This window comes from Elaeis guineensis, chromosome 6 (genome assembly GCF_000442705.2).
Source record: "Elaeis guineensis isolate ETL-2024a chromosome 6, EG11, whole genome shotgun sequence".
NCBI classification, from domain to species: Eukaryota; Viridiplantae; Streptophyta; class Magnoliopsida; order Arecales; family Arecaceae; genus Elaeis; species Elaeis guineensis.
Window position 1 is genome coordinate 35,443,751 of NC_025998.2, and position 25,474 is coordinate 35,469,224.

The following is a 25,474-nucleotide window of genomic DNA, read 5'->3' on the forward strand; positions in this document are numbered from 1 at the left end:
CATATCATTTTGGTTTCTTTTAATAAATAGAGTTGTATCCACATTGCCTCTTGAGAAACCATTATTTAGTAGAAATTTGCTTAGCCTTTCATACCATGCTCTAGGTGCTTGTTTTAGACCATATAAAGCTTTATTTAATCTAAAGACATGATTGGGAAAAGCATGATTTTCAAATCCAGGGGGTTGTTCTACATATACTTCTTCAGAAATATATCCATTTAAAAATACACTTTTAACATCCATTTGAAATAGTTTGAATTTCATAAAGCAAGCATAAGCAAGTAGAAGTCTAATGGCTTCTAATCTAGCAACAGGTGCAAAGGTTTCATCAAAATCAATTCCTTCTTCTTGATTATATCCCTTAGCAACCAGTCTTGCTTTATTTCTAATTACATTTCCATGCTCATCTAACTTGTTTCTAAAGACCCATTTTGTGCCAATTATTGAATAATCTTTAGGTCTTTTTACTAAGGTCCAAACATTATTTCTTTCAAATTGACTGAGTTCTTCTTGCATAGCATTAATCCAGTTATGATCATTTTCAGCTTCTTCAAAAGTTTTAGGTTCAAGTTGAGATACAAAAGCACAATGATTAAGTACATCTCTAAGTGAAGAACGTGTTTTTACCCCATGCATAGGATCACCGATAATTAATTCCTTAGGGTGGTTGTGAACATACCTCCATTCCTTGGGTAAGTCATTTGTACCTTGAGGTTGTTCTTGAATTTCTTCACCTTTCTCATTTTGTTCATCTTCTTGATCCTTGTCTTCTGGAGTTGCTGAATCTTTCAGAGTGATCTCCTTCATACCTTCTATTAGTAGATCTGCATCATCAACACCCTCATTCTTCCTTGAAGGAGGATCGTTAGATTCATCAAAGACAACATGTATGGACTCCTCAACTACTAAGGTTCTTTTGTTGAACACTCTAAATGCTTTATTAGTGGAGGAGTAACCTAGAAGGATTGCTTCATCTGATTTTGCATCATATTTACCAAGTTTTTCTTTGCCATTATTTAATACAAAACATCGGCAACCAAAAACATGAAAATAGACAATATTTGGTTTTCTTCCTTTCCAAAGTTCATAGGGGGTTTTCTTTAAAAATTATCTTATTAAAGCACGATTTAAAATGTAACATGCTGTGTTAATAGCTTCCGCCCAAAAATATTTTGGAAGGTTGCTTTCACAGAGCATGGTACGGGCCATTCTTCTAGGGTTCTATTTTTTCTTTCAACTACCCCATTCTGTTGGGGTGTCCTAGGAGCAGAGAAGTTGTGGCCAATTCCATTTTCATCACAAAAATTTTCAAAATCATGATTTTCAAATTCTGTTCCATGATCACTTTTAATATTTTGAATTGAAAACCCTTTTTCATTAGTGACTTTTCGATGAAATTTCGTGAAAATTTGAAAAGTTTCATTTTTGTGAGCTAAAAAGAAAACCCAAGTAAAACGAGAGTAATCATCAATTATTACAAATCCATATCGTTTTCCTCCTAGACTAGTAGTTCTAGTTGGTCCAAATAAATCCATATGTAAGAGCTCTAAAGGTCTAGAAGTTGAAATAGTGTTTTTGGATTTAAATGATACTCTAGTTTGTTTACCTAATTGGCATGCATCACAAATTCTATCCTTTTCAAAATTTAATTTTGGCAAACCGAGAACTAAATCCTTTTTGATTAATTTTGAAAGAGAATGCATGCTAATATGTGCAAGTCTACGATGCCACAGCCAACTAGTCTCATTTATTTTAGCATTTAAGGAAACTAGGCATTGCATGTCTAATTTAGTTAAATCATTCAAGTCTACCATATAAACATTGCCATGCCTATGTCCTATAAATTTAATGCCATCGTTAATAGGACTCGTCACAATACATACAGATGATTCAAAACTTACTTTATACCCTTTATCACAAAATTGACTAATGCTAAGTAAGTTATGCTTTAAATCTTTAACAAGTAAAATATTCTCAATGTATTTGGAGGGAGTGATACCAATGTTACCTATCTCGATGATCTTTCCTTTGCCATTATCTCCAAAGGTGACCATCCCTCCATCCTTAGCATCAAGCGTGATGAATTGTGATTCATCACCAGTCATGTGTCTCGAGCATCCGCTGTCAAGATACCATTTCCTGTTTCCTTCTTGGGATGCTAGACACACCTGCAAGCACAGATCAAGTTTCTGTCTTAGGTACCCAAGCTTTCTTGGGTCCTTTCAGGTTAGTCAGAATAGTTCCTTTTGGAACCCATATTTTCTTTGTGTTTGCATATTTGTTAATAAGACATGTGTATGATTTATGTCCTATTCTTCCACATTTAAAACAAGTAATATTTGTAGGCTTTTTGCTTGAATAATTTGCATAAATATCCTTCAAAAATTTTTGTTTCTTCAGGGGTTTATAACCAAGTCCAGCCTTATCATATATAGCTTTCTGATTATCAAGGATCATATTTAGCTTGTTTGAACTTAAGGTGAACTTATCTACTATAGATTTCAGCCTGTTAATTTCATCCTTAAAGTTTTGATTTTCTTGAATCAATGTGAATTTTTCAATTGAAAGAATTTCAGCTTGTTTCACTAAGGACTGATTTTCCAATTTCAGCTCTTTGTTTTTCTTCCCTAGTTTCTTTAATTCATCAATTGAATCATAAAAAACTTCATGCAATTCTTCAAAAGTAAATTCACTAGTGGATTCAGAAGTTACCTCATTTTCATGTGCCATCAGGCACAGATTGGCTTGTTCGGTTGAGGTTTCCTTGTCGGAGCTTGAGTCATCACTCGCACTCCTGGTCGCCATCATTGCCTTCTTTTTGAATTTCTTTGGACCTTTCTTCAATTGAGGACATTCGGATCTGAAATGTCCTGGCTTCTTGCACTCGTAGCATATAGGGGTTTGATCTTTCTCCTTTTCTATGCTTTGATCCCCTTTTGTAAATTTCTTTCTCATCCCTTGTTTCCTTTTTCTTAGAAACTTCTTGAATTTCCGGGTGATGAGAGCCATCTCCTCATCCTGATCTTCATCTTCAGAGTCATCTGTTTCATAATCAGGTGAAGTTGTGGATTTGAGGGCAATGGTTCTTTTCTTTTTGATTTCATCCTCTTGATGTTGCATCATGCTAAGTTCATGAGTCATCAAGGATCCAAGAAGCTCTTCTAGAGGTAGAGTGTTCAAGTCCTTTGCTTCTTGGATGGCAGTCACCTTGGCTTCCCAAGTTCTTGGCAGTGACCTGAGAATCTTCCTTACAAGTTCACTGTTAGTATAAGATTTGCCAAGACTCTTTAAACCATTGATTATATCAGTAAAACGAGTAAACATAGCAGTTATGGACTCATCATGCTCTATTTTGAACAATTCATATTTATGTACAAGCATGTTTATTTTAGACTCTTTTACTTGATTTGTTCCCTCATGGGTGACTTCTAACCTATTCCATATTTCTTTAGCAGATGCATAAGTAGAAATGCGATTAAATTCACTAGCATCTAGTGCACAATAAAGAACATTCATAGCTTTGGCATTTAATTGTACCAATTTCTTGTCAACCTCATCCCATTCTTTCTCGGGTTTGGTTGACTCCTCACCATCTATAATCTTGGTGGGTGTGTGAGGATCATTCACTATGATACTCCACATATCATAGTCGAGTGCTTGTATGAAAATCTTTATCCGAGCTTTCCAATAGGTGTAATTAGACCCATTGAAAAGTGGAGGTCGGTTTGTTGATTGCCCCTCGGCTAGAGAAGTTCCAACATGGGTTGCCATAGATCTTTGGCTCTTTGATTGTTAGATCAAAGAAGGGCTAGAGCACTGGCTCTGATACCACTTGTTGTCCAGCTATGCAACCCAAGAGGGGGGGTGAATTGGGTTTCTAAAAATTTTAAGCCCAACAAATAACTTATGAAGAACAAAACAATGGCTTTAAATCAATATTTAATTACCTAAAGTAATATTGCAAGGATATAATAAAGAAATAAGATAAAGCGATAAAGCACACCACAAACACAAGGATTTATAGTGGTTCGGTGCTAACCTTGCACCTACATCCACTCCCCAAGATCCCACTTGGGAATTTCAATCCACTATCCTTTGTATTCAACCCGAATACAAAACGTCGGAAACTCCGACACTAGCTATCCCAAGCTAGAATACAAGACGTCGGCAACTCCGACCCTAGCTATCCCAAGCTAGAACACTTGTTTCTCGGGTACAAGCAAACCCAAAATACTCCGATTTCAGGTTCGGATCAACCTTTCCTTGTTTTGGAAATTCTCCAAAAACAAGAGCAAAAACTCATAACGAGTAAGAATATTTAGAGCACAGATTAATACAATAACAGCTCCTTAAATGAGCAAATATAACAATAAAAGCTTTACTCAAATGAAGAACCCCTTTTTCAGATTTTCTCAAGATGAATGAACGGTTGAACGAATACTTGAGAAGAGGTTGATCGTTGATTGAAGATCTCTTGAAAGCTTTGAACGATCTCTAGATCAAGGTTGAAACGATCGACTTGAAAGATTCTCTCTTTGAATGCTCTTGCTTTTCTTTTCACAAACTCTCTTGAATATTGTGGATCCTCTCTCTTCTTCTTGAATATTTCGTTGATCTCAGATTTAGAATCCTCTCTTCTCTTTTGATCTCACGTTTGATCTCCCGATTTCCACACCTTTTCTTTGCAATTTGATCTGCTATTTAATCTGTAATTTTCTTTCACCATTTTAAGCATTTTATGGCATTAGTAGCAAGAGAAAATAATTTAGGCAGATAAAGAGCCGTTAGAGGATTTTTAGGAAGCATAAAAGGCAATTAAAACGGGCAAAAAAAATAGCCGTTGCTGACATTTTCCCATCGCAGGGGTCGACTCATGAGTCGACTCATGCATCAGGAGTCGACTCATGAGTCGACTTCTGTTGCAAAGACCAGAAACTTGGATTTCTGGATTTTTTGGCCCAAATCAGCAGAGGTCGACTCATGAGTCGACTCATGCCTTGTGGGTCGACTCATGAGTCGACTCACAGGTCGTGCCAAGCCAAAAATCCAGCGTGCCATGAGAATTTTTTGCGTGCCATTCAGCTCATAGTGCCATGAGTTGACTCATGAGTCGACTCATGCACTTCAAACCTTCATAACTTCAAAAATATAAGTCCAAACACAATGAAATTTTCACCAATAGATTTCAAATCATTTGTTCTACCAAATGATACTATCAAATCAGGATTTTAGTGAAATTACGATTTTGCCCTTGAAGAGCATAAGGACTTTTTCATTTTAAAATATTGTATCCCTTCAATCTGCTCTGTAATCATCAAAATCAATCTAGGAGCAACATTGACCCTAAGGCCATGATACCCAGGCATGTCACAGATATTTGTTAGATCCAAGGAGCTTCTGGAGCACAATGATAAGGGCAAAGTATAGCACATAGACTAATACTATAGACATTCGAGGTGGGAGGAATTCTTCTTTCCCGTGGAAGAAAATCTATGCTCATGCGGTGGAGGTGTTATGCCACTCTAGATGGTTGATAGGGGATGGAAGCTTAGTGGATGTGGTCCGTGATGCTTGGTTGGCTGATATCTTACTGGAGCGATGGCCAACAATGATCAGCATCGAGGTGATGAAGGGTGTGACAATCTTGACTCATTTCAGCCAGAGAAGAGGTGATGGGACATTGATCGGGTGGACCGCTTGCTCGATAATCGGTGGTAGAGAGAGTTTTGTCCCTAGCTATCCCCACCCAGGCTTGCCTAGACACGAGGGTTTGGAGAGATTCCTGTGATATGAGGGTCCAGCTAGAGATCTATATTTTCTTTACAGAGAGGAGCCCACTAGGAGGTTGGATGCAGTATGGATTTGGAGGCAGGGGGTCCACCCTCGAGTCAGCCTGTTTATTTTAGAAGGTGGCATGGGGCTGACTACCAATGAGAGAGGTGCTTAGTGATCGTGGGATGGATAGTTCTCCGATGTGCTTGTTATGCAGTTCTAACATGGAGTCAATTACGCACGTTCTCTTCTGATTCTAATGGACCAGCCAAGTGTGGAGTTTGACCAGTGTGCCCCCGAGATCATCTAGTTTGATACCCCAGTCTAGGCCTTCCTTGGCTATCTCCAGTGCAGCACTATATCGATGAACACCAGAGTTGAGGTGTCAGATTGATTTATATTGCTTATCAGATCTGGTTGGCTAGGAATAATCGGATTTTTGAGGATCAGATCCAGCCTGCGAGGTTCGTCCTGAAGAGAGCGTTATTGTAGATGGTTGAGATTATAGGACTCCCTTCGGATTGTGCGGCATTGATATCTTGGGATACCTGAGCTCCCTTCATACTTCCATAGTGACCAGTTTTGTGTAATCATTTGGGAACCTCCATCTCCAAATTTTCTCAAAGTCAACTTCGATGGAAGTGTTTTTGACAGTAGAGGGGGAGCTAAATTTGTCATTCGCAACCTAAGCTAGGGTTTGGTGGCGGCTGGGAGAAGTCACATATTTAACATCTCGGTCATAGGTGTAGAGCTGAGAGCGGCTTGAAAAAGCATCGACTATGTGCGGGAAGTGCTTTGGGTGGTTGTCTCATCATTGAGGACAATTCAACCATGGTGATTGGTTGGATCAGATGCAGCCAAGGTCTATGCACACCCACCCTCTTCTCCGTGAAACTATAGGATACTGTGAGGGTGCACATTTTTTTTGATCAGGCACATGTATTATGAGGCGAACGAGGCAGCAGATTGAGTTGTCTTATATGTGGTTTATCACTCAGATGATATTTTATGGTTGGATGTGACAGTGATGTTTATATTTTTTTGTGATATTTTATTTTTCAATTTTATGGGACGTATAGAGACTAGAGTTTGTATGATTTCGCCACTTGCAAGCAGCAATTAAAAAAAAAAACTCTCATCATGTGAATCCTCGCCGTTGAGTTTGATCGCGTTGTATTTTCCATGCACCCCCGCGCGCGCGCGAGAAAGCGCACCGCAGAAGTCGCGTCCCACGTCACCAAGAGAGGCGACCCTCGCGCCCCACTTACCAAAAGCCACCCGTATAATTTCCCTTCTCCTCCCAAAATACCCCCAACTAAACTTCCCAAAATGCTCCCCCAAGGAACCGTCTACCAAAATTATCCCGTTTCCCAAAATGCTCCCCCAAGTAACCGTCGACCAAAATTATCCCGTTATAACGGCTCCTAGACATCGTCCCCGAAATTACCGAAGTAACGGCCGAACGGAAGATAAAATTACGATGGTCTGAATGAACGCAAACGAATGCACTTAGAAAGACGGCTGCTGTCTTCGTTGCATCTTTATGCAACGGCAAATCCAACGAAAAAATAAAAATATAACGGCATATTCCTTCCCAAAATGGCACCTCACCAAAAATCGAAACACGTGAAAAACGCCAATTCCCAGAGTACCCCGCCACCATTGTGGACCCCATATCTAGTAACGCAGCAGTCCCGCCTCGCATTTTAAAATCCACTGTTTCGCTCCCGTCTGCTGGATTCGCTCCCTCGCATCTTCCCGCCTCTTCACCCGCACCCCTCCGGGTCCTTAAAATCCCCCAAACCCCTCCCCTTCTCGTCAACCCCCTCTCCTTCTCGCTCTGAAGAGGAACCCCAGTCTCTCTCTGTTTCTCGCCCCCCTTCCGCCATGAACCGAAGGCTTCGGAGCCCCAACGCCAAGGCCTCACCGTCCAAGATCGAGGAGCGGCTCCACCGCTACCTGAGGCCGGGGGCACTAGCCCGGCTCCGGGACTCCAGGATCAGCGCCCGATCTCCCCGATCTACCCTCAAGATCCTGATCCCCCGCCTCTCGGCCCCCTCCTCGCCCCAGGCCCCGCCAGCGGCCGCCGCCCAGATGGACGGCTCCCCATGCTTCGTCATCAGGAGCTATGGCCCTCGGTTCCCGCAGCGGAAGAAGCTGGTTGCCGCCAAGTCCATCTTTTTCGTGCCATCGAGCCCGTCGGGACCGGAGATATCGGATGCTGCCGTGGACTTGTTTAACTCCGATCTCGTTGTAGCTCACTAAAAGGGGAAGAATGGGATTTCATTTGTGTAGAGTTTTCTTAAGTCCTTCTCCCTCTTGTTCGTTTTTGAAAAAATAAAAATTGGATGGTTGTGGATGCTATTTTTTTACAAATTTTGTGATAGTTGTGGATTATTAAATGCTCATTTGATAGATCAAGAATTCTTAACATCGGATTATTCATATATCTGGTTTAGGGTTTCCTTTATCTCGGTTGATGAGATGGGGAAATTGGTTGAATGGGTTCGTTATGTAGATCTTATGAGAAAGATGGGAAGCATTTAATTCGAAAGAAAGGATCTTTGTTACCGTAGATCACTTCCAATGGATTATGGTTTGCTCAATCTGTTCCCTCCAAAAGATAAAATTAAAGGAAAAATAAAACTTTTTTGCCGTGGAAATCATCGGTTCTTCTCAGATTTGGTTATTACCAGTCAACTTTCAGGTTTAAAATGTAATCGTGGGGGAGTAGTTAATCATCCAGAAATATAAAACTTTATGTGTTTGTGTCTTTCACGTGTTACTTGCCGTTCTGATTGGGTTTATTCTCCAATATATCTGCAACTAATCAAGATATTTTCTTTTCCTCCTGAAACTTAAAGAACTGTTTCTTTTATGGTTTATGCTGAGTTAGTTTACTGTCATCTGCATTCTCATCTTTTTGATTGAGTTCAAGTTCATCTTTTTTAGTTATCCCCTGGATCTCCAGTATGATCAATTCAGTTTTCGTGTTAATAATGGATCTTCTGTAATCTTATTTCCTTATCTTCCTTCAATCAAGCCATATTAGTTGCTTTTATACAGCAAAGTCACCGCTTGAACTGCCGTGCCTTCCTTTTCCATAGGTACTATATCAGACCAATTATCCAACTTGGTAAATTTGGTCTTTCCACCAATGACTGATTTCAGCATTGAGTGATGACTGCTTACCGTGTCCTTCAAATCAACTTTTATCTGGAGATTATGGCTTAGTTCAATTTATCTTTGATGTGCCTATGAAGTGGCTTGAATTAATAGTTCATGCTTGTCGAACATGATAAGGAAAGATTTAAATCTTGTTTCCCATTTCCAATCAAGCTTCTTTATGTTCTTCCCACTCATTTAATTAAGCAGATTAATTTAGATTCTTCTCACATGATTTAATGGGCGTGTTTGCTCTAGTTGATTAATGGTATAAGACTGATAGAATTTGATGATGTCAATTTAATATTTGTGTTCATTTTCCTGAACTTGGAGCTGATAAAGTTGAGCTGATTATTCTGAGATCATTGGCATGTTTAACTTGATAATTGTGATCATTGCTTTAAAATTCAATGCTTAAGAGTCTAAATATATAGCTTTGACATTTGCTGACTAAGCTATTTAAGGCTTATGGTTACAAATATGTTGCTTCAATGCTTGTTGAAACTTTACTGTCTCATGTCCTGAATGGCGTATTACAAAAAAGATGGTCCTAGCACGCCGGGTCAATGCAGGGAACACTGAGTACCCCCTGCCTGAGCTCATGATGGCCCGGGAATCGTGCAAGCAGGGCAAGGTGAGGACCTAAGAGTATATAAACACAAATATTGATGTTTGTAAGCTATGCTTGTTAAGGCTTATGGATAAGAATCTGTTGCCTCAATACCTGTTGAAGCTTTACCCTCTGATGTCCTGAATGTTGATTACAAAAGCGATGGCAATAGTAAGATGCACAAATATAGGATTGTGATGTTTGCTGACTTTGCTGTTTAAGGCTTATGAATAAGACTTTGTCACCTCAATGCCTGTTAAAATTTTACTGACTGATGTCCTGAATGGTGTACTACAGTAGAGAAAAGTTATAAACTGTTAGTCTACTCTTACATTTACCCTGAACTATTATGGCTCTGTTAGCCAAAGTCATCATGGCTTGTTGTGCTCAGCTGATAGAATCCATGAAGTCTCTTATGTTTAGTCATGCCAAATTAGCTCTTATTCACATTCATATGCTTATCAAAAACGCTTTGATCAAATTTCCATCTTGCCATGTCTTGGTTTTGAGGGTTGACTCCATGTTTCTACTTGGAGGGTTGACTCCTTCAAGTGAGAAATGCCTTCCATGTCCTTCAAAGGCCTTTGTCTTGGAATTTCTATGGGGATATGTCATGCAAAATTTATTGTATTTGTTAAGAATGACTTTGAAGCATGATTGATCCAGGCTTACAATTGTCCATTAAAAGCTCCGCTGGTGCTTCATTGACCTCTTGTTCTTTATTTTTATTGATGTAATGGAGAGGAATGATGCATGTGGTGCTTAGAAAAGGAAAAGAATATTATGAAATTATCTTCAAATCAAAGTTCTTAATTTACTTTCCTTATTTTCTGCCATATATTTAGGACTTGACTGTAGAAGAGAATGTGTGTCACATCCTAATTTCTAATTTATCAAGGTCCTGATTTTCCATTTTAGTCTGCTTGAGATCAATTGGATGTTAGGATTTCCCTACAAAGGATATTTATTTTTAAACTCAAGATAATCTTACCTTGTGTTGGATATTTTGTGATCTTGACTGGAAAGACTTGTCTTGAAAGGGATTTGACAAACATATGAGGAAAATTTTGTTATCTTAACTCCACTGTAGATGCTTCTCGCGTGATTCAATTTGGAGTTTAGGTGTTTGATCTAGTTGATGAGTGGTGCATGGCTGATGAAATTTGGTGTATAGATGTAATGCCCGAGTTATTGCTCCATATGGTCATTTTCCTAAATTATGGGCGGATTTGTTTTATCTGATTCTCTGAGTTCATTGAAATCACTTGCATAACTGTGATCATATCCTGATATTAGTGTACTTCAGAGGAGTTTACAAATAATATAATTGTGACATTTGCTGACTGCTATTTAAGGTAAATAAGATTTTGTTGCCTCAAAGCCTGCTGATACTTCATCATCTGATTTCCTGAATGGAGTATTGCAGAAAAGAAAATTGACTGCTCACCTTTCATTTTATCCCAACTCAATAGAATGCATTAACCAATATCAGTTTGGCTTCTTATTGTTCCACAGCAGATACAGTCCACTACATGTCAAATCAGCTCTTTATGGTAAAAAATAATAGCTTTTACTGTTATACTTGACTACTCAAAATCACTTCAACTGATTAATTTCCATCTTGCTGTTGCTTTATTTGTCCTTCAAAGTTGAGTTTTTTTTTTTTTTTGCTAAAACAGTTGTTTTCCTTTTAGCACTTCAACTAATTAATTTCCATCTTGCCCTTGTTTTTTTCCCCTTAGAAGTTGATTTTTTTTTTTTTCTCTTATACCAAAATAGTTAAGGCTGGAAGTGGGCTCAGGTCGGCCCGAGGCCCATCGGACCAGGCTGGCTTGGGCCGGGTTTCGAGCTCAGCGCGAAACCATTCAGGCCGAGCTTGGGCCAAAAAATAGAGCCCGTTTTACTTTCAAGCCGGACTTGGGCCTACCTTTGGCCCGGCCCGAGCTCGAATTTAGCCCGATCATAAACCCAGATTTTCATTCCATGATTCCATCCTTCGATTTCCCTTCAGAGTTTTAATTTTTCTCATGGAGGTCTCGTCTCGAAGAGCCCTAACCCTGTCCACCGTCCGTCGACCATTGCCATCCTCACTCCCGATCCTCTCTGCTCTCCCATAGGCCGTCGGTCTTCACCGTCGATCTCCTTCCAGTCTTCAGTAGTGTCGAGCTCCCCCCTCCAATCTCCTGTAGGTGCTCTTCTTTCCACCAGTCTGCCTCCATGGCTCCATCGTGCCTGTTCTCCCCCGGACCGTCGCTCTTTTGGGCCTCGACTAGTTGACTGTCGCCCTCGAGCTTCCGTCTCCCTCCGATCGTTGCTCCCAAGCCCCCGTCTCCCTCCGACTGTCGCTCTCTCGGGCTTAGACCATCGCTTCCAAGCCCCTGTCTCCCCCCAATCGTCGCTCCCAAGCTCCACTACCCAGTCTCCCTCGAGCGTCTCGGCTTCTCTCAAAGAGTCCAACAAGCTCTTCGACGGTGTCAGTGAGGCCTGCGGTCGGTCTCGCCGTCCACACCAATCTTGACCGCAGCCTCTGCCGCTTGGCTCCTCACCGTCCATGCCAGCATGCCCACATCCTTGAGACCGACATCATTTTCACCGAAATTGATGGTGCCGCCCAGGCCAAGCTCGAGCTTCAGAAGCCAAGAGATCGTCGTTGTCCGTCGCTGAAGGCCTAGCAGGCATTGTTGATGGGTTAGGGCTGATTTTTTTATTTTTTATTTTTTAAGAGGGAATAAGGAGTGATGTTGGCGGTGGGCTGGCCCAATCTATTTGGGCCGAGCTCGGGCCCGGGCTCGGGTCGGGCTCGGGTCTGAGTCCTTTAAAAATTTTCGGGCCTAAGCTCGGCCTGAAGCTCGATAAAAAATTTCGGGCTGGGCTCGGGCTGGGGTCTGGTTCGATCCGGCCCGGCCCACTTCTAGCCCTAAAAATAGTGGATTATCACCCCAAATTTCATGGAGGAAAAGTCGACTATTTTATGAGCCCAGTAGCCAGAATTTTCTACCATTGAAGTGTCTTGGAAGATCAGTCTCTACATGATGAATTTCAATGTTCTGCTTTCTGATTTTTCATGCAGAACTCTGTTATCTATTTGCTTTGACTCTTCTATGTATATTCTTCTCTCCTTTCTATGCTGTATCATATTTTCTAATTATAAATAAAATAGATGGCTAAGCCTTATTTTCAAAAAATAAAAAAAATAACGTACGTAGGGTTAGGAGCAAGGGATATATATTGGATCAAATATGCTTATCAAACCATTTGATGATATGATACATGTAAACTATTAAATCATATATTGCAATGCATGACAATTATGCTCAAGTATGATGCATGTCAAAAGTAATGATAGCATAGACATCAAACTATTATACTGGATTAAAAAAATTATAGAGATATCCATCCCTTCACGTTTTTAGCAAGTTACATTTAGACTAGGGGTGGCAATCGGGTCAGGTCGGGTCATAAATGGGTCGGGTCAGAAAATCGTCAATCCAAATTCGATCTGTTTATTAAATGGATCAAAAATTCAAATCTGAATCCGATCTGTTTATTAAACAGGTAACCCAACTCGATCCATTTAATCCGTTTATTAAATAGGTCAAATTAGATTAAACGGGTTAAACAGGTTAAACAAATCAGATTAAATGGATCAGAAATAGGTTAAACAGATTTTAAACAGATTAAACGGATCTTAAATGGGTTAAATAGGTTAAACAGGTCGGGTTAAATGGATCAGAAATAGGTTAAACAGGTTAAACAGATTAAATGGATTATCTGACTCAACCCGATCTAGATATTAAATGGGTTAAACGGGTCAGATATTTAAAACCTAAATCCGATCCAATTATTAAACGGGTTAAACGGGTTGATCCGTTTATGATCCAAATCCATTTAGCCTAAATCCGAACCTGTTTATGGTGGGTCGAATATGGATCGGGTTGGCGGGTCGGATCATATTTTGCCAGTCCTAATTTAGACCCCAAAAGTTTAAAAGTTTTAATCACCCATCAAAACTTTATTTTCATTGCAATAAAGTCCAACCATCTATCTAGAACTTAATATGGTTAATAGAGTGAGAAAAAAATCAAAATACTCTTGATTTAGGAAGTTTAGATCATGGTTTTAATGCGAACTCAAAGTATTTTTTTCTTTAGGATTCATCCATCTGCATAGATCTTAAAGTGCTTTATCCTCTGTCATCATCCATATGCATAGATCTCTCAAAATGCTACATCTTTTGTCATCCAGTCACCTATATAGATCTCAAAGCATTCTATCTGCTTGCAAAAATTCCAGAGTACTGTATCCTCTATCATTCATCTATTTGCACAGCTCTGAAAGCACTTTGATTATCATCCATTCACATCCTTTACCATCCATTTACTTGCACAAATCTTAAAGTACTTTATCCTCTATAATTCATTCATTTGCATAAATTTTAAATCGCTTCATTCTCCATCATCCATCCATCTACATAGATCTCAGAGCCCTCCTCTCATCTATTGATCTACATAAATCTCAAAGCACTCCATCTTATAATTTATGATTCATCCATCTGCATAATCTCAAAGCACTCTATCCTGTATCATCCATTTGGTTGTCTATATTTCAAGACGCTCCAATCTCTATCATCTATTTATCTACATAGATCTCAAAGCATTTTATCTTCTATCATCCATCTGTTTGTATAGATCTCAAAGTGTTCTATCCTTTGCCATCTATCTACCTTTGTATAGTCAAATTACTCCATCCTCTATCATTCATTCGTCTGCACAAATCTCAAAATAATCCATCCTTTGCCATGCATTAGCCTGTACTCAAAGTACTTATAGATATATTATTCATCCATCTTCACAAATATCAAAGCAATCAATCCTTTATCATCCATCTACCTATATAGATCTCAAAATAGTAAATCTTTGACTAGTCATCCACTTGCATGGATCTTAAAGTACTTCACCAATATGACTTTTTCTTCCTTTCTGTTGCTCCTAGATTGATTTTGATGATTACAAAGCAGATTGAAGAGATACAAATATTTTTAGAAGTCTTTATGCTCTACAGGGGAAAAATTATAATTTTACTAAAATCCTGATTTGATAGCATCATTTGGTAGAACAAATGATTTGTAATCTATTGATGAAAATTTCATTATTTTTGGACTTATATTTTTGAAGTTATGAAGGTTTGAAGTGCATGAGTCGACTCATGAGTCAACTCATGGCACTATGAGCTGATTGGCACGCAAAAATTTCCCTTGGCACGCTGGATTTTTGACTTGGCACGACCTGTGAGTCGACTCATGAGTCGACCTCTGCTGATTTGAGCCAAAAAATCCAGAAATCAAACTTGTCTGGCTGTTGCAACAGAAGTCGACTCATGAGTCGACTCCTGAAGCATGAGTCGACTTATGAGTCGACCCCTGCGACGAAAAATGTTCGCAACGGCTAGTTTTTTGTCCATTTTAATTGCCTTTTATGCTTCCTAAAAATGCTCTAACGGCTCTTTTTTTGCCTAATATATTTTCTCTTGTTTCTTAATGCTATAAAATATTTTAAAAGGTGAAAATACAGGATACAATTGAGAGGATCCAAAATATACACGAGGTGATCAACGAGATACTCGAGAGAAAAAGAAAAGAGGATCCAAAATCTACACGAGAGAGACAGGTGATCCACAATATACACGAGAGATTGTGAAAGAGATTCAAGAGCATTCAAAGAGAGGATTTTTCACACCTATTGTTCAACCTTGATCAAGAGATCTTTCAAAGCCTTCAAGAAGTCTTCAATCAAAGATCATCTTCTCCTCAAGCGTTCATTCAACTTTTCATCCATCTTGAGAAAATACAAAAGGGGATTCTTCATTTGAGTAAAGTATTTTTATTGTTATATTCGCTCATTTAAGGAGCTGTTATTGTATTAATTTGTGCTTTAAACTGTCTTACTCTTTGTGAGTAATTGTTCTTGTTTTTGGAGGATTTTCAAAACAAGGGAAGGTTGATCCGAACCTGAAATCGAAGTGTTTTTGAGTTGGCTTGTACCCAGAAAATAAGTGGACTAGCTTGGGATAGCTAGTGTCGGAGTTTCCGATGATTTATATTCGGGTTGAATACAAGTATAGTGGATTAAAATTCTCAAGTAGGAGCTTGGGGAGTGGATGTAGGTGCAAGGTTGGCACCGAACCACTATAAATCTTTGTGTTTGTGGTGTGCTTTATTGTTTCTCTTTATTTCTTTATTATATCCTTGCATTCTTGCTTTAGAAATTTAATCTTGAATTAAAGTCTTTCTTCTCAATTCATCATAAGTAATTAGTTAAGCTTAAAATTTTTAAAAACCCAATTCACCCCTCCCTCTTGGGTTGCATAGCTGGGCAACAAGTGGTATCAGAGCCCGGTGCTCTAGCCCTTCTTTGATCTAACAATCAAAGAGCTAAAGATCTATGGCAACCCATGTCGGTACTTCTCTAGCCGAGGGGCAATCTACAAACCGACCTCCACTTTTCAATGGGTCTAATTACACCTATTGGAAAGCTCGGATGAAGATATTCATACAAGCACTCGACTATGATATGTGGAGTATCATAGTGAACGGTCCTCACACACCCACCAAGATTATAGATGGTGAGGAGTCAACCAAACCCGAGAAAGAATGGGATGAGGTTGATAAGAAATTGGCACAATTAAATGCCAAAGCTATGAATGTTCTTTATTGTGCACTAGATGCAAATGAATTTAATCGTATTTCTACTTGTGCATCTGCTAAAGAAATATGGGATAGGTTAAAAGTAACCCATGAGGGAACAAATCAAGTAAAAGAGACTAAAATAAACATGCTAGTGCATAAATATGAATTATTCAAAATAGAGCATGATGAGTCCATAACTGTTATGTTTACTCATTTTACTGATATAATTAATGGTTTGAAGAGTCTTGGCAAATCTTATACTAACAGTGAGCTTGTAAGGAAGATTCTCAGGTCATTGCCAAGAACTTGGGAAGCCAAGGTGACTGCCATCCAAGAAGCAAAGGACTTGAACACTCTACCTCTAGAAGAGCTTCTTGGATCCTTGATGACTCATGAACTTAGCATGAAGCAACATCAAGAGGATGAAGTCAAAAAGAAAAGAACCATTGCCCTCAAATCCACAGCTTCGCCTGATTATGAAACGGATGACTCTGAAGATGAAGAACAGGATGAAGAGATGGCACTCATCACCCAGAGATTTAAGAAGTTTCTAAGAAAAAGAAAACAGGGGATGAGAAAGAAGTCATTCACAAAAGAGGAACAAAGCAAAGAGAAAGAGAAAGATCAACCCCTTATATGCTACGAGTGCAAGAAGCCGGGACATTTCAGATCCGAATGTCCACAACTGAAGAGAGGTCCCAAAAAGTTCAAAAAGAAAGCAATGATGGCGACTTGGAGTGCGAGTGACGACTCAAGCTCCGATGAGGAAACCTCAACAGAACAAGCTAACCTGTGCCTTATGGCACATGAAAATGAGGTAACTTCTGAATCCACTAGTGAATTTACTTTTGAAGAATTGCATGAAGCATTCTATGACTTAATTGATGAATTAAAGAAACTAGGAATGAAAAACAAAGAACTGAAATTGGAAAATCAGTCCTTAGTGAAACAAGCTGAAAACCTTTCAATTGAAAAATCCACCTTGATTCAAGAAAATCAAAACTTAAAGAATGAAATTAACAAGCTGAAACCTATAGTAGATAAGTTCACCTTAAGTTCAAACAAACTAAATATGATTCTTGATAATCAAAAAGCTGTATATGATAAGGCTGGACTTGGCTATAACCCCTTGAAGAAACAAAAATTTCTGAAGAATATTTATGTAAATTATTCAAGTAACAAGTCTACAAATATTACTTGTTTCAAATGTGGTAGAATAGGACATAAATCATACACATGCCTCAAATCTGCAAACACAACTATAAAGAAAATATGGGTTCCAAAAGGAACCATTTTGACTAACCTAAAAGGACCCAAGAAAGCTTGGGTACCTAAGACAGAAACTTGACCTTTGCTTGCAGGTGTGTCTAGCATCCCAATGAGGAAACAGGAAATGGTATCTTGACAGTGGATGCTCGAGACACATGACTGGTGATGAATCACAATTCATCACGCTTGATGCTAAGGATGGAGGGATGGTCACCTTTGGAGATAATGGCAAAGGAAAGATCATCGGGATAGGTAACATTGGTATCACTCCCTCCAAATACATTGAGAATGTTTTATTAGTTAAAGGTTTAAAGCATAACTTACTTAGCATTAGTCAATTTTGTGATAAAGGGTATAAAGTTATTTTTGAATCATCTGTTTGCATTGTGACTAGTCCTATGAACGATGGTATTAAATTTATAGGACATAGGCATGGCAATGTTTATATGGTAGATTTGAATGATTTAGCCAAATTAGACATGCAATGCCTAGTATCTTTGAATGCTAAAGCTAATGAGACTAGTTGGCTTTGGCATCGTAGACTTGCACATATTAGCATGCATTCTCTTTCAAAATTAATTAAGAAAGAATTAGTTCTTGGTTTACCAAAACTGAATTTTGAAAAGGATAGAATTTGTGATGCATGCCAATTAGGAAAACAAACTAGAGTTTCATTTAAATCCAAAAATACTCTTTCAACTTCTAGACCTCTAGAGCTCTTACATATGGACTTATTTGGACCAACTAGAACCACTAGTCTAGGAGGAAAATGATATGGCTTTGTAATTATAGATGATTACTCTCGTTTTACTTAGGTTTTTTTTTTGGCACACAAAAATGAAACTTTTCATATTTTCACCAAATTTCACCGAAAAATCACTAATGAAAAAGGGTTTTCAATTCAAAATATTAGAAGTGATCATGGAACTGAATTTGAAAATCAAGACTTTGAAAACTTTTGTGATGAAAATGAAATTGGCCATAACTTCTCTGCTCCTAGGACACCCCAACAGAATGGGGTAGTTGAAAGGAAAAACAGAACCTTAGAAGAAATGGCTCGTACCATGCTTTGTGAAAGCAACCTTCCAAGATATTTTTGGGCGGAAGCAATTAACACAGCATGTTACATTTTAAATCGTGCGTTAATTAGACAATTTTTAAAGAAAACCCCCTATGAACTTTGGAAAGGAAGAAAACCAAATATTGCATACTTTCATGTTTTTGGTTGCCGATGTTTTGTATTAAATAATGGCAAAGAAAAACTTGGTAAATTTGATGCAAAATCAGATGAAGCAATCTTTCTAGGTTACTCCTCCACTAGTAAAGCATTTAGAGTTTTCAACAAAAAAACTTTAGTAGTTGAGGAGTCAATACATGTTGTTTTTGATGAATCTAACGATCTTCCTTCAAGGAAGAATGAGGGTGTTGATGATGCAGATCCACTAATAGAAGGTATGAAGGAGATCACTCTGAAAGATTCAGCAACTCCAGAAGACAAGGATCAAGAAGACAAACAAGATGAGAGAGGTGAAGAAATTCAAGAACAACCTCAAGGTACAAATGACCTACCCAAGGAATGGAGGTATGTTCATAACCACCCTAAGGAGTTAATTATTGGTGATCCTATGCATGGGGTAAAAACCCGTTCTTTACTTAGAGATGTAGTTAATCATTGTGCTTTTGTATCTCATCTTGAACCTAAAACTTTTGAAGAAGCTGAAAATGATTATAATTGGATTAATGCAATGCAAGATGAACTTAATCAATTTAAAAGAAATAATGTTTGGACCTTAGTATCAAGACCTAAAAATTATTCAATAATTGGCACAAAATGGGTCTTTAAAATAAATTAGATGAGCATGAAAATGTAATTAGAAATAAAGCAAGACTGGTTGCTAAGGGATATAATCAAGAAGAAGGAATTGATTTTGATGAAACCTTTGCACCTGTTGCTAGATTAGAAGCTATTAGACTTCTACTTGCATATGCTTGCTTTATGAAATTCAAATTATTTCAAATGGATGTTAAAAGTGCATTTTTAAATGGATATATTGCTGAAGAAGTATATGTAGAACAACCCCCTGGATTTGAAAATCATGCTTTTCCTAATCATGTCTTTAGATTAAATAAAGCTTTATATGGATTAAAACAAGCACCTAGAGCATGGTATGATAGGCTAAGCAAATTTCTACTAAATAATGGTTTTTCAAGAGGTAATGTAGATACAACCCTCTTTATTAAAAGAAATCAAAATGATATGCTAGTTATACAAATTTATGTTGATGACATACTTTTTGGATCTACTAATGAATCTCTTTGTCAAGACTTTGCTAAGCTTATGCAGGGGGAGTTCGAGATGAGCATGATGGGAGAACTCACCTTCTTCCTCGGACTCCAAATCAAACAATCAAAAGAGAGAATCTCCATCACCCAAAGCAAGTACACCAAGGAACTACTCAAAAGATTTGGAATGGAGAACTGCAAACCAATTGGCACACCAATGAGTCCCTCATGTAAGCTTGACAAGGATGATGAAGGTAAATGTGTAGACTTAAAATACTATAGAGGTATGATTGGCTCATTATTATATTTAACTACAAGTAGGCCTGATATCATGTTTAGTGTTTATTTATGTACAAGATATCAATCTAATCCTAAAGAATCTCATTTGAATGCTGTTAAAAGAATCCTTAGATACTTAAATGGTACTCAAACTCTAGGGTTATGGTACTCTAAGGACTCACAAATTGATTTATTAGGATATTCAGATGCTGATTTTGCTGGATGTAAATTAGATAGAAAAAGCACAAGTAGAACTTGCCAATTTCTTGGAGTTAACCTAATCTCATGGTTTAGCAAGAAATAAAATTCGGTGGCACTGTCTATGGCTGAGGCTGAATACATTGCAGTCGGAAGTTGTTGTGCTCAAATCTTGTGGATTAAGCAACAACTCGAAGACTTTGGAATCAAACTTAATGAAACACCAATAAGATGTGACAACACAAGTACCATAAATCTATCTAAAAATCTAATTCAACACTCAAGATCCAAACATATTGAAATAAGACATCATTTCATAAGAGAACATGTTCAAAACAAAAATATAATTCTTGAATATGTTTGCACTAAAATCAATTAGCTGATATCTTTACAAAGGCCCTTAGTGAGGATAAATTCTGTGAAATTAGGAGAAATCTAGGAATTCTAGATCCTTATGCCTAAATCTTTCTCAATTTCCAAGAATTAATTCTTAGAGCTCAATTTCCAACATCAATCCTGATCCCAAAAGCTCAAATTTATCATTCTAAAAACTTATCTTTGAGCAAAACTTCTCCCAAAATTTCGAATTTTTCTGGAATTTATTCACATTTTTTTTGAATTTCTGAACTTCATGAGTCGACCCCCATGAGTCGACTCAATGGCAAACTTGTTATTTCCTCAAACTTCCCACGGGCTCATTGTTTTTATAAGGGTCCCTGTTCGTGAGACGACTCATCTTCTCATCTTCTTCCTTCCAAAAGCCGACTTCTCCAATTCCTTTTGCTCCAAATCCAAGGATTTAGTTCGAAGCACTTCTCCCTCCTCCACTCCACCAAAAATCGCCACCTTGGAAAGGGATTTTCTGTGCTTTCTCCCATTGTTTGGCACGGTTGGAACGTGCCCTAGCACTCCACCGTTCTTCCCAAATCCACTTCTTTTCTCCACCAAAATCCCTCTTCACTCTCTTGTGATCCCTCCTCCACTCATTCACGTGTTCCTCCAAGTCTTCTAGTCTGCTACTGTAGTGAATATGGCTCCAAAGATGAAGCTTCCCCAAAGAAGAAAGTCAATCCGTGAGCCTGAAGAAATTGTCCGAAAGAAAAGGCAAGCTGGTCAGTCTTCCACTGCTCCCACTCCAGCTTCAGTATCTGCTCAAGGTCTCCCTCAATCCTTCCTAAGCCCCAGTGTGAATCCTCTTTCAGATAGAAAAGTTGAAACCGGGAAGAATATAGATTTTCGGTTCTTTGAGAAAGAGGGTTTTACATTTGCAAGTAAGATTAAAAACCAAGGATGGGATTTCTACTGCTCCCTTAAGGAAGTCACCTATGTTGACCTAGTTAGAGAATTCTACCAGAACCTACATTATGGAAATGGGTCAGTGACTTCAACAGTCAAGGGAATTGATATTTGCTTGGATTCTAGTATATTGGGAGAAATACTTCAGTTGCCTAGTGAGGGTTACTCTTATATGGAACTCCCAGTAAAAGAAGAGGGGATCAGAATTATTTTAGGAGAAACTTATTCAGGAAGTTTAAATAAATTGGAAGCAAAGATTTTATCCATTGAGATGAGGATCCTGCATCAAATGGTAACGAAGCTCTTCTTTCCTAGGAGTGGTAGGCATGACTTACTTTCCAGCAAAGATGTTTGTATCATGTTTCATGTCATCACTCAGACCCCCCGAACCTCCCTGCACTTATGATAGAGGCCATGAGAGAAACTTTGAACAGATCCAAGGCACACTTGCCTTATGGTATGGCCCTTACTAGAGTATTTAGGAGGTTTGGAGTTAGCTGTGAGGGGGAGGCTTCTACTAAGCTCTCTCATGTGGATACTTTCAACCAACACACCCTACACCGAATGGGATTTACAAAGACTGATGGTGGTTGGATCAAGAGCTCTGAAGAAAGAGCTGAGGAGAGAGCTGAGGAGAGAGCTGAAGACAGAACTGAAGACAGAGCTGAAGAAGAAGGTCCATCATCTCCTGTCCATGACTTCAGGGCAGCATCACCAAATATCCAGTTCATTCCTGATACAGAGGCTGGCCCTTCAGAGTTTACTAGGATGCCCACACCAGTGTATCAGCCAGAGAGCAGAGCACCTCAATCAGAGTTCAGACTGGCTGACGATCAGATCGAGCAGATATCACAGTGTGTGGCTTCTTTGCTATCTAGTCAGTGGAGCAGTACTACTTTTGCACCAGGAGCCACTTCTTCTGATCAGACCATGACTCTCCACATCTTCACTGTATTTCAGATGATATCAGATCAGTCCATCCGGATTCAGCAGCTTGAAGACACAGTCTGGAGACTGACTGACAGAGTTCTTGACTTGCAGGGGCAAGTCCTTGCTTTGGCCCATCCTAAGCCACAGGAGTCCACTATTGAGGTCACAGACCTCACTGCAGAGGCTGGCAGGCTCAGAGGAGCACTAGAAGGTGGATATGAGTTACTGAGGAAAGAGATCCGAGGATCGAGTGAGCATGCAACCACTCAGTTCACTGCTCTACTTCAATCTGTTTCCAGAGCACTGAACGTACTTGATTCCATTAGACTCACCCTTTCTGTTCAGTCCTTAGCCTCTCAGCGTTCTCAGCTACCCAGTTCTTTCGCTCTCCTGCTCGTGCCAGAGGCAGACGGGGTAGAGGACGCACTTCTGATCCATCAGCTTCTCATCCCATATCTGATGACTCCGATCCATGACTTCTCATGATCATTACTAGATCCTAGGTGTTAGTGTCTTGTTCTAGGATCTGTATTTTGGGGCCATGTATTGACAATTAGCTGGTTGACTTTTGTATTAAGAACTATGTAATGAAATAATTATAGTTTTATGGAATCATCTTTTACTTATATCTCTACCTTTTGTAATGATGTTGATCATATTTTGGTTATATATATTCTCCTTGTTGAAATATTGTCTTCTCTTTGTTGTTGTTTGCTGTTAATAATTGCTGTATTTAGGGAGAGCAAACATCTGTGATAAACTCTAAAGGGGGAGAAATTAAAGAATATTTCAGAAAAAAGAGGAGTTAACCATGTATGATGATGTCAAAAAGGGGGAGAAATTAAACAAAAATTGGAGAAATTAAACAAAAATGATGAGCAATTAAACAAAAAGCAATTCAACAAAAGCAAAACCATAAATGATGAGCAATTAAAGAAAAAGCAATCCATCAAAAGCAAAACTACAAATTATGAGAAATTAATGAATGAATTGGAAAATTTAAAGAACAATGTCAAAAGTACAATGCTAAGTACAATGCAAATAAGTAACTTTAAATTACTTCTTTACATATGCTCTGATGTGCTTTAAAAATTTAAATATGCTCTGATATACTTCAAAATTTCAACTTGCTCTGATACATCTTTTGAAATTTTATTTACCTTGATACATCTTAAGAAATTTAACTTACTCTGATACATCTTAAAATTTTTTTAACTTGCTCTAATACATTATAAAATTTGCTCTGATACATTGTGAAATTTTCTCTGATACATTGTAAAATCTTTTCTGATAATATTGTAAAAATTATTTTTCTTGCTCTGATACATTGCAAAATTTATTTTTCTCTTGCTCTGATACATCTTAAACTCAAAATGATCTAATACTCTTTTCAAATCTTTAAGAAAATGGATAAACTATTTTTGTATATGACTATTTATATTACATGCCAAAAGAATCATATTCTTTTCAAGCATCTATAATGCATTTACATAAATGCTTTTGTTCAAATATTTTGTCATCATCAAAAAGGGGAAGATTGTTGCTCCTAGATTGATTTTGATGATTACAAAGCAGATTGAAGAGATACAAATATTTTTAAAAGTCTTTATGCTCTACAGGGGCAAAATCATAATTTTACTAAAATCCTAATTTGATAGCATCATTTGGTAGAACAAATGATTTGTAATCTATTGGTGAAAATTTTATTATTTTTGGACTTATATTTTTGAAGTTATGAAGGTTTGAAGTGCATGAGTCGACTCATGAGTCAACTCATGGCACTATGAGCTGATTGGCACGCAAAAATTTCTCTTGGCACGCTGGATTTTTGACTTGGCACGACCTGTGAGTCGACTCATGAGTCGACCTCTGCTGATTTGAGCCAAAAAATCCAGAAATCAAACTTGTCTGGTTGTTGCAACAGAAGTCGACTCATGAGTCGACTCCTGAAGCATGAGTCGACTCATGAGTCGACCCCTGCGACGAAAAATATTCACAACGGCTAGTTTTTTGCCCGTTTTAATTGCCTTTTATGCTTCCTAAAAATGCTCTAATGGCTCTTTTTCTGCCTAATATATTTTCTCTTATTTCTTAATGCTATAAAATATTTCAAAAGGTGAAAATACAGGATACAATTGAGAGGATCCAAAATATACACGAGGTGATCAACGAGATACTCGAGAGAAAAAGAAAAGAGGATCCAAAATCTACACGAGAGAGACAGGTGATCCACAATATACATGAGAGATTGTGAAAGAGATTCAAGAGCATTCAAAGAGAGGATTTTTCACACCTATTGTTCAACCTTGATCAAGAGATCTTTCAAAGCCTTCAAGAAGTCTTCAATCAAAGATCATCTTCTCCTCAAGCGTTCATTCAACTTTTCATCCATCTTGAGGAAATACAAAAGGGGATTCTTCATTTGAGTAAAGTATTTTTATTGTTATATTCGCTCATTTAAGGAGCTGTTATTGTATTAATTTATGCTTTAAACTGTCTTACTCTTTGTGAGTAATTGTTCTTGTTTTTGGAGGATTTCCAAAACAAGGGAAGGTTGATCCGAACCTGAAATCAGAGTATTTTTGGGTTGGCTTGTATCCGGGAAACAAGTGGACTAGCTTGGGATAGCTAGTGTCAGAGTTTTCAACGATTTGTATTCGGGTTGAATACAAGTATAGTGGATTGAAATTCCCAAGTAGGAGCTTGGGGAGTGGATGTAGGTGCAAGGTTGGCACCGAACCACTATAAATCTTTGTGTTTGTGGTGTGCTTTATTGTTTCTCTTTATTTCTTTATTATATCCTTGCATTCTTGCTTTAGAAATTTAATCTTGAATTAAAGTCTTTCTTCTCAATTCATCATAAGTAATTAGTTAAGCTTAAAATTTTTAAAAACCCAATTCACCCCCCCCTCTTGGGTTGCATAGCTGGGCAACACTTTCAATTCGCACCAAAATAAGAATCCTTTTTTAAGTTAGTGGGAAGAGTA

General features: G+C 38.2%; 2 protein-coding genes across 2 annotated transcripts; one reads left to right on the plus strand and one right to left on the minus strand.

Annotated features, from left to right (window-relative positions):
* Positions 1–1,719: 1,719 nt before the first annotated feature.
* Positions 1,720–7,477, minus strand: LOC140858791 (uncharacterized). Its single transcript, XM_073260076.1, has 3 exons — positions 7,252–7,477; positions 2,812–3,491; positions 1,720–1,737 (listed from the first exon to the last, which is right to left on the minus strand). Exons 1-3 carry the CDS (start codon positions 7,475–7,477, stop codon positions 1,720–1,722), a joined length of 924 nt encoding a protein of 307 aa, XP_073116177.1.
* A 182-nt stretch (positions 7,478–7,659) lies between these two features.
* On the plus strand, positions 7,660–8,037 carry LOC105046817 (uncharacterized). The gene has a single exon (XM_010925543.4). It carries the CDS (start codon positions 7,660–7,662, stop codon positions 8,035–8,037), a length of 378 nt encoding a protein of 125 aa, XP_010923845.1.
* Positions 8,038–25,474: the final 17,437 nt, after the last annotated feature.